The sequence below is a fragment of the Helobdella robusta genome (assembly GCF_000326865.2).
Source record: "Helobdella robusta unplaced genomic scaffold HELROscaffold_6, whole genome shotgun sequence".
NCBI classification, from domain to species: domain Eukaryota; kingdom Metazoa; phylum Annelida; class Clitellata; order Rhynchobdellida; family Glossiphoniidae; genus Helobdella; species Helobdella robusta.
This window is the reverse complement of record NW_008705330.1, coordinates 2,559,238-2,569,880: the sequence shown is the minus strand read 5'-3', so window position 1 is coordinate 2,569,880 and position 10,643 is coordinate 2,559,238. Positions and strand designations below refer to the sequence as shown.

Here is a 10,643-nt window from a genome sequence, read left to right as displayed (position 1 = left end):
TTGACAGATTTAAAAATTCCTTGGATGATTATTGGAAGAATGAAAGTTTTAAATACAAATGGGGAGCGGAAGCGCCTAGAGAAACGTGCAATCCTCTGGAATGTATTCGTGTGTATTTGTGGGTGATGTGCAGATGTGTGTGTAGCAATGTGTATGTGCTTATACACTTTGTGTTGATGTATTCATTGGTTTACTTATATGTGTAAGGATAACGATATATATAATATACATTCTATGTTAGGTGCACTTGTGCGGCTAGAGGTGCTGAGAATTGGTAGTGTCGCTTCCGACATGATACGCAATTGTAGAGTTGTTGTTAATTGGGCGGGTGTCTTTGTTCTGTTTTATTTGTTTGTTTTCTGCAGTTGAGACTTCATTATGTTAATAATTAGGTAAGAGAATGACCGTCTATAATTCTAAGATTTTGGCATAGATTCTCAACACTGATAGGTGTTAAATTAACTAATTTGGAACTAACTACATTTATTTCTAATAGTTTTCGGGGTCGACAAGGATAGTGTAGCTACGAGGCTTGTCCACAGTGACGATGTCGTGAGGTTGGATTGGTGATGGCCGGGATGAAGTGACGGAAGATGTGATGGGTAAAATGGTGGTCATTGGCACCGGTGATGAAGACTATACGTTGGATTGATAGACAGATACATATTTGACATTTGACATTTTTTATTTCATCAAATCAAAACAAAGAAATCAAAGAAATGATATCAATGAAAAGAAATGATCTGGAAATCGAAAAAAAAATATGGTTTTCTTGTAATGATTACCAGTGACAATTGTAAAAATGAGAACATATTTTAAATATTTTAGTGCATGTAAACTCACATTCATATTACAAATCCTAAAAAACCAAAAATGGAATCATAATTATTAAGTAACCAACTCCTTTACATTTTTATAAGAATGTCGTTTGTAATTATTGAAACACAAATATATATATATATATATAGAGACCCACGTAAAACATACTTATTCACACACATATATACATACACACACACGCACACACATACACACACACGTACACACACGCACACGTACATGAGCCCACACAAAAAGTTAAGGGGGTTTAAATGTTAAAAAGTAGGATTTGATGTCTTTTTTAAATTTTACAACGGATTTGCTTTCTTTCAAATATTCAGGTAATTTGTTCCACGTCTTAGGTCCGACGACTCTTATGCTACTATTGATAAGTTTCAATCAGTTTTTTTCAAAATAAAATGTTGAGGTATGTCTTGTGTGTTTTAACTGGATTGCGTTACTATAAATAAACAAATTATTGAAATTTTTGGAATTAAGTTGTTAATAAGTTTAAATATAAATATTGAGATGCATGTGTAATAAATTTGTTTTATTGAAAGTAGTTTTGCAATCTGAAAATAATTAGAGGTGTGGTCATTAAATTTTAAATCGAATAACATTCTTATAAAACGTTTTTGACATTTTAACAGGGGATCCAGCTGATAAGCAGTGCTATTTCCCCATAATGAATATAAGGGTATATAAAGCTATAATACAAATCTTTTAATATTGTGGAATTAATCTTATTTTTGATTTCATTGCTGTTGTTATTATTGTATTTTTTTTATACTATTTCATATTATTATTGTTTTTTGGACATTTAAATTATCATCACATATTATATATGAGCACATGGATTTTAATCTACGCTCATTATTTAAATTTTATGTTATATATACATACATATATATATATAGGGTTGAGACTAACTGATATGCAGTTTGAAAAACCAAATTGAACAATGCATACAATGCTGTGATAATTTTAAATAATTGAACATATAAAGGTTGAATATCTTGTTGGTTCTGAGGTTGAATAACTTGTTGGTCTCGAGGTTGAATATCTTGTTGGTTCTGAGGTTGAATAATTTGTTGGTTCTGAGGTTGAATATCTTGTTGGTTTCGAGATTGAATAATTTGTTCAATTCAAAAAGATGGAGTTAACTTAGAAGGTGTAAAATCATATAAATATAGTGTTGGGTTGGTTAATAATGGGGTTAAATTTGGGTTATTAAATATTAGGTCAATTATTACTAAATGGGGAGATGTATATCAATTATTAATGGAGGGTCTGGATATTTTTATTATCGTTGAATCTTGGCATGGTTCCTCTGATCATATATCGGTGAAAATGTCAATGCCACCTGGATATATGTTTGTTGATTATTTAAGAGTAAATGATCTATACCATGGGGGGTTAATAATTTTTTTTCGAAATTGTTACAAATTTGAAAAAATAAATGTACCTGTTTTTTCATTATTTGAGGCACTTTGTCTTGCCTTGACAATTGATAAAATACTTTTTTTGGCGATGTATCGGCCTGGCTCTGTAATGATATCTTCATCATTTTTTGAGGAATTGTCTTCAATATTAGAATTTGTAACATCACTATGTGATAAGGTAATTTTATTGGGTGATCTCAATATACATGTTGAGAAAAGTGATTGTGGTCACACTATCCGCCTTAATAATTTATTTGATTTGTTTCTAATGCGTAATGTCATAAATGAGCCTACGCATAATTTAGGAGGTATACTAGACCTCATCGTGTCTGGTTATCAAATGTCGGTTAATGATATCAAGATATATCCGAGTGGGGTACACTCGGATCATAGTTTGATATCGGCGTGTTTGCCTATATCACGTCCGCTTTCTCGTAAGATGAAAAAATCAGTGCGCTCTTGGAATCGAATTGATAAAAATAAATTGATTTTATTAATTCAAGAATCACCAATTGTTAAATTTTGTGATATTTTTGATGCAAATGAAGCTGCTGAGCTATTTAATAATGAATTATTAAAAATTGCTGATGCTGTTGCACCGATTCATATGGTTGAAACAAAAATTGTGGCGACTGCACCTTGGTATGATGGTGAGTATCGTAAGATAGGGCGTAATTGTCGAAGGGCAGAAAGAAAATATAGATTACATTATAGAATGGGGGGCAAAAAATTGTGTGTTGAATCATTAAGGTTAAAAAACAACTATTTCAGGGAGAAAAAAGAAAATTATTGGAAAAAATTGGTTGATGAAAATGTTAATGATCCTAAAAAGTTATGGAGAATTTTAAATAAAATTTTATGTAAAGAGTCATCAAATGATTGTACTATGACCCATACAGCTAACGATTACGTTGAATTTTTCATTAAAAAAATTCATTGAAGAGATAAAAAACAATAAATCTGTAGCTGGAGAGCCTACTATAAAGTGTAGGTCTAATGTTGACAAAATTTTGTGAATTTTCGCGGGTATCGCAGTCTGAAGTTAGAACCTTTGTAAATTAGTTCTCCGTCAACCTCTTGTATGATTGATTGTATGCCTGCTAATATTTTTAAACAATATATAGATTATTTTTTGCCCTATTTTACGGAATTAATTAATTTGTGTGTCAACAGGCACATTTCCAGCTGTTTATAGGCATGCAATTATTATTCCTCTTCAGAAGCATGCGTCTTTAGACATAAATGAACTCAAAAGTTTTCGACCTGTCTCGAATTTAACTTTTATTTCGAAGGTTTTAGAAAGAATTGTTCATAAACAATTTCTAAAGTATTTAAATGATAATAACTTTTTTCCGAATAATCAATCTGGTTTCAGACGCTTTCATTCGACGGAGACGGCCTTGTTACAGGTATTGTTGGAACTTTTTGAGGCTTCTGATCGCAATCAGGTCTCTTTTCTGACTCTAATTGATATGAGTGCCGCATTTGACTGTGTGAATCATGATACACTGTTACGTCGATTATGTTTAAGTTACGGTGTCTGTGACTTAGCTTTGGAATTTTTCAAATCTTATCTGTGAAAACGTACCCAGCAAGTTTATTTTAAAATTCTTGGTCAAATACAGTTGATGTTTTGTCTGGAGTTCCCCAGGGGTCTGTTTTAGGCCCGCTTCTTTTTACGTTATATACAGCCGATATTATGTATCTCATTGATGAATTTTCTTTAAAGGGTTTTGCTTATGCAGATGATGTTCAGATAATTGCAAGTGCGGCGACTGGGGAGTTTGATTTTCTGATTGAAAGAATGTTGAATTGTTTGGGTGCACTGTATGGGTGGATGGGTTTGAATGGTATAAAATTGAATCGGGAAAAAACTCAGCTGGTACCAGTTGGAACTTGGCAGCAAATCTCAAGGATTAACGTTGATTTTGTGAAAATAAGTGACATGATTATTGATTTTGGAAAAATGGCTACAGTTTTCGGTTTTAAAATAGATAAAAATCTATGTATGGGTGAACATATTAAGGTTTTGGTAAAATCTTGTTCATTTCAATTGCGGCAATTGTATCGAATTAAAAAGAGTTTGAACAGATCAACCATGGTTACTCTGATTCATTCGTTCATACATTCTAGATTGGACTATTGTAATAGTTTGTTTTATGGCGTTTCGAAACATGAGATTGCTAAGTTGCAGATGGTTCAGAATAGAGCTGCAAGAATTGTTGTTGGGGCTAGTCGTGTTGAACATATTAGCCCACTTCTGTCGGAATTGCATTGGTTGCCGGTCAGCAAAAGAATTGTTTTTAAAGTCTGTGTTTTGGTTTATAGATGCTTAAACGGATTGGCTCCGCAATATCTGTCCGAAATGTTGATTGACAGATCATCGATTTCTTTAAAAACTGGCCCACGATCAGATCGGGGAAATTTGTTAGTGGTCCCGGTTACTAAATTAAAGATTGCATCACGTAGTTTTGCAGTTTATGGACCAAGGCATTGGAATGAACTTCCATATTTTTTGCGCCGGTTTGGTCTGACACTTCCCCAGTTCAAAAGTCAATTGAAGACATATCTTTTTTCCTTGTAGAAAATTGCCATAGTTATAAAGCGGCTATGAGAATGTTTTTAATAGGCGCTACATAAATAATCATATAATATATATATATATATATGTGTGTGTGTGTGTGTGTGTGTGTGTGTGTTGGTAATAGACCATAATTTTTACAATATTCTATAAATTCTACCGAATGTTTGGCGTTAATATGTTTGTAGTTCGGTAAACATTCGGTAGAATTTATAGAATATTGTAAATATATATATATATATATATATATATATATATATATATATATATATATATATATATATGTCTACTACATATGAGTTCGATGTACCATCATGATGTATGTTTATAGACAGAACCGCCCAGTGTTTGTTCCAGAGTTCGCTGATGAAAACCCCAGGTTGGCTTTGTCGCATGATAATGCACATTTAATCGTCTTTTCCATTATCTAAAATCTGGACCATTTCTGGCTTCAGACCCAGTGCCGTCACGTCCGATGACAACACTTCTTTACAGGTAAGCTTGGGCCTGCCCTTATCCTTAAACTACCAGATATAATTGTTCTAAATTTATTTACCAAATCCTCATTTGCTTTCCTATCCACGTGGCCAAACCATCTCAGTATAATACCTCTAATTACATCTGACAACTCATCTATCCCTAACCCTTCTTTATTACCTCATTACTTAGACCATTTCTCAAGGATACTCCCGTTAATTTTTTTTCAACATTTGCATTTCTGTTCTCTCCAGCCTTCTTAAGTTTTAAACAAACGTAGCCAAAGTTTCGCAGCCATAAAACAGGTAACTTCTTACACATGCTTTACATACTTTACCCTTCGGGCCCAATGATATACACAGAGAACAGAGCCCTGAAGTAATTTCTCTGAATTTTTTCCATCATAATTTTAATCTATTCTTGATCGCTCTATCCAATCCACCCTTCATGCAACTATACATTAGTTTTCATTTTACCACTTTTCTGTTATATACTTTCAGTATTTTATCCTTATCTTGCTACAGTCAATATATAATGTATATTCTACCACTCATTTTCACTGTCTAAGTAAGACTTCTTTGTTAATTTATTTCATTTTATTATGTCACTGATACACATTTCTGTATTCTGTTTTTTATATACAATTTATCCTCCATGATCATATGTAAGGGTATGTGAATGTATGTATGTATATTTTGCATATATATATTTATATCGTTTTATGTACATACCGAGTCCGTACAAGTTAGCAATAACTTCTGGCCTCACAGTTCTTTAATAAATAAATAAAATTAAAATATATCACCTAAAAAATAAAAAAACCCACTCTTTCAAATCCCAAATTTTCAAGATGCCCATTGTCAATACCACCATTTCGCTTACATTTTTACACACAACTTTTTTGCTTTTGTTGACGTCTCCTTTTAAATCACTGCATCGTTTGCCACATTTTGCACATGGTATTAAATTTCCTTCGACTTCTTCACCACACACTTGCCCTAATCCTATTACTATTTTCATTTAAACCCATGATTTCTCAACATCCAGATCCTTATCAATGTAACCCCGTGTTCGAACCATATTTTGATAAGCTCTCAAGGTTTCCGCTTTTCTCAATTTCCAACTTTTAATTCTGGGCTCCGTAATCTTTTTTGTCTTTTTTCCCTGCCTTAGTACAAAATCACATACCATGAGCTTCTGCTCTTAGCACATTCTTCATTACACATCTTTTAAGCACCTGTGGTTTTCTCTTTGTGCTAAAATAAAACTTACTCGGCTCCTGACCTCTCATGATTCATAAATTATTAAATGCCTTGATTTCTTCTTAAATCATGTACTGTAAAATGTCCCAGCCGATTACAAATCTAAAATTCTTTCACCATCTTTGTTTCTTTCTCCCTGCCCATTTCTGCCATGGACTTGTTCATAACCATTTTATTCTTCTCCAACATGTCCATTTAAGTTCCCACTTAAAATCACCATTTTTTCAGGTATCCTAGTTCTCCTTATCCTTCTCTTTTCTACTGATCTGCGAAGCATACCATAAATTACATTTAAGAACCCCTCTCCAGTTGATAGTTTTACCATCATGCACCTGTTGCTGCTCTATACTACTTCAACCACCTTATTTATCAAATTTATCACTAATCATTATTCCCACTCCTGCTTCAGCTTTATCATTTCCTGGCCATAATAATTTATACTTTTTTTAGTAATTTTATAAGTCTGGTCCCTTGATTCCTCCACCAAATTTTTTGTAAACAGCAATTATCAATTCTTTTCCACGGTAGTGCCTCAGTAACTTATATGCTTTTCCCCAGACAACGTACCTACAATCCAAGATCCAATTCTCACACTAAAATACTAATACTGCCTTGTGGAACAGGGACCTTTGACCCAAAGGCTAGGTGCACTGCTTACAACAGTGCTCTCTTGGGCACGAGATAAACTGCAACCGCGCTGCCTTGTGTGCTTCCAGCAAAAAGGCTAGGCCCGCTGCTTATAACTGGTGGTTGTCGTTAGAAATTGAGCAATTCCAAATATAAAAATTTTTTTGGCCCAAACATCTTCCATGTCATCACAAAAAAAAAAAATCCCCTTTGATCCTTTAAGGTCTTTCCCCTGGAAGACCTTAAATGGTCAAGGGGTGACAATATCCAGAAAATAAGCAACAGTGGAGGGATGTTGCGGTAAATCTGGCGTCCCCACGGAATATCAGGCTTGGCACTTTAAAAACCGGATCGCTTACTGAACACTCCATAGATATCGTCGACATGCTGGAAAGGCAAAGGGTTGACATGTACTCTGCAGGAAAATCAAATGGTGTCTCTTTCATTGGGAGTTACAAGTTGTTCTGGAATGACCAAAAGACAGCCCAAAATGGAGTGGGAATCTTCATACGGAATCACTGGCACAAAATGTACTGGAGATGACTCGAATCAGCTGACGCCTTATGCTGATTAAACTCAGAATGGGGAAACAGGTTCTGACTGTTTTTCTGAATATGCACCACAGGCCGGTGAATCTGAAGCAAATGGGTTCCACGGTGTCCATGGAGGCTTTGGCTACGGGTCTCAAAACGAAGACGGTGTACGGATGCATGAACTTACGTTACGATAGGTACACACATGATATATGTTTTATTTCTCTCAAAACCACAATCTATTATTATTATTACATACAGGTTCCTGCATTCAAATTAGCAGTTGAAAACTTGAACAAAACGCAACAAGATCTTCAAAATATTTTATCAGTGAAATGTGATGTATTTGGAGAAAGCTTGAAAGAGGATGAAGTTTTTCAGCCACTGATCACTTCGAGATATGATAACAAGCTTCTAATTTCCATTTTCTCTTCCCTTGTTCAGGTAGCCTTGTGATTAGCAGACACTGCACAATATAAAATATATGCCATTAACCTAATTTTTTAATGTCACAGGTGGCATTACATGTTGTTGAAAGATGGATGAGCAGCTATCTTACCGGAGATTTTTCAAATCCTATTTCTCAAATGATACTGGACTCTTCTTTAGCACCTACTCATATTATGCATGATGAAAGAAGGCTTGGTACGACAGATTATTTTATTCGTAAGGCACCTATTATCACCACAGGTTTTTATTTAATGATCTACTTTTACTATTGATTTAGTATGTTACAGTAGAGCTTAACTTCGTAACTTCTATCTAAAACTCATTGACGATTTTATTTTATTTTGTTTATATTTTTGTTAAATAATTAGAAAAATTTGAAAGCGAATGGTTCATTATATTGGATGATGTAACCTGATTTAATTAAATTCATTAATCAACTATTCATTAAATTCTATTAAAAATTGCTTTATTTATTTAGCACTGCTATTTATTTTAGGGATGAATAAGAAAATCATTTATGTTATAAAATTGAAAAATGAAATTGCATAATTAGAATAATTGTTGAATTATTATCAGAATGTGAATTAAGAGCAAAGGGATCTGTTTCAAGTTTACAAATTTATTGAAGCAATGAAGACATCCTGACAGAAAATTTAATAAATTTTGTTATAAAAAAATTAACTGCACATTAGATTGATTTTATTTCAATTCTTATTATCAAAAATTAAATGTGTTCAAATTGAATATAGCAATCATTTCATAACATTCAGGTCTTTAATTTGTAGTTTTTTTTTCACTTTAAGTTTAACTACATTTAGATTACTCATAATGCATATGACTTCACTTTCACTGTTAAATACGTTTTTAAACAATAAAAATAAATTGTCAAATGTTTCAACATAATTGTACAAATATTCACTCATTTAAAAAATAAATTAATATGTGTCGCGCTGCACGTTATCTTCGCTTTCCCCCTGGATCCCCGATTTTTGTTGACAAATGCATGGTGTAGTGAACAAATTTTTTACATTCTTAATGTTGCTATACCTACATCAGTTTTTGGTGTATATATATAAATTTGGGCTCGCTAGGTTGCTAATAAGTTGCAGATTATAAAAATAAAGTTGAAAAATTTTTTTCATGCATTTTTTTTCTTGTGCAACTACTTATAGGTATATAAATATATATATATATATATATATATATATATATATATATATATATATATATATATTGGTATAAACTATAAATAAACATATGAGATACTGAAATAAATTTTATTATTGATTTGTTTATTATAAATAATAATTATAAAATACTGTACCAGTTTAAAATGTTTAAATTAAATGTATGTTGTCAGTAAATAAGCAAAAATAAGTGTAAATCAAAATATCATATATATAAGCAACAATTATTTGTTTTATTTGAATACTACTAACGATGGCATAGCTAACAGTTGAATAGGGCAACCACCAAACAGCCCTGTACAAGTTTAAATACTGACATCCAAGAATAACAATTGATTGTACGAATGCCAGGAACTCAAACAACAAGTTGCTGTCATGTCCTATCTCCGGTAAGTGGGAATGAGTTGGTGCCACAAATGAATTCGACATTTGCTCGATTTTAAGAAATCAATATAATTGATAAAGAATGCCTAATAAAAATCTTCCTGCTTTTTGGCAAAATAAAATTATTGTCATGGTCATATCATAAATAAAAACGAGACCAGAAACCATGGATATATATACCAGAAACTAAAGTTGCTGTTTCGTTGTTTACCATAGAATAGAAATACGCAATATTCTGTATATATGCAGAATATAACACAAAGAAATTTCATTTTATCGTTACATATACTATGTGAAAGGGGACCATATTAATTTTATAGTCTTTGATATTTTTTGAAGCCAAACATCTTTTGCAGGTTTTGTGACTAATATTAACTCAATTATAAAAATCGCTGAAACTTGCTTGGAGGATCAAAAATATTTATTAACGTACAAGTTGTTCCAGGATCATTAAGATTTATTTTTTAATGCAGTCCGCAAAATTGTTATGCATTGAATATAAGTTATTTTTGCATCTTGCTGAATGCATTTGTTTTGTGATAAAAATTTTTGGTTGCTGGAATAACAATCTGACAGCATATCAATTCTAAGGGGCTGATATAGTTAGAAGTTAATAAGAAAACTGAACAGGTTAGCATCAAAGTTAAATATGTTAAAGATAATTTGGAACAAGCTCTTTGTTATAGTATGTTAGCAATAAAAAAAAGGTTATGTCAACTAAGGTCAGGATGCAGGCTTTGAAAGGCGGTGAGGATAGGAAAAATAATATTATATTTTTTAGGCTGAAGGAAAGTGACAGGAATTATGATGAAAAAAAATGTGATGGGATTAATAGCGTTTTGTGTTTAAAAATTAATGATATCATAGATTTTATACTTATT

At 32.4% G+C, this 10,643-nt stretch overlaps 1 protein-coding gene across 1 annotated transcript in view; it reads right to left on the bottom strand.

Moving 5' to 3' along the window:
- The window catches only part of HELRODRAFT_69178 (hypothetical protein), a gene marked incomplete at both ends in the record, with an annotated part of 15,242 nt that extends 5,435 nt beyond the window's left edge, over nucleotides 1-9,807 (bottom strand). The window contains one exon of the mRNA XM_009029017.1: nucleotides 9,631-9,807. Coding sequence (XP_009027265.1) covers nucleotides 9,631-9,807 — 177 coding nt within the window. The remainder of the gene's footprint in view (nucleotides 1-9,630) is intronic.
- Nucleotides 9,808-10,643: the final 836 nt, after the last annotated feature.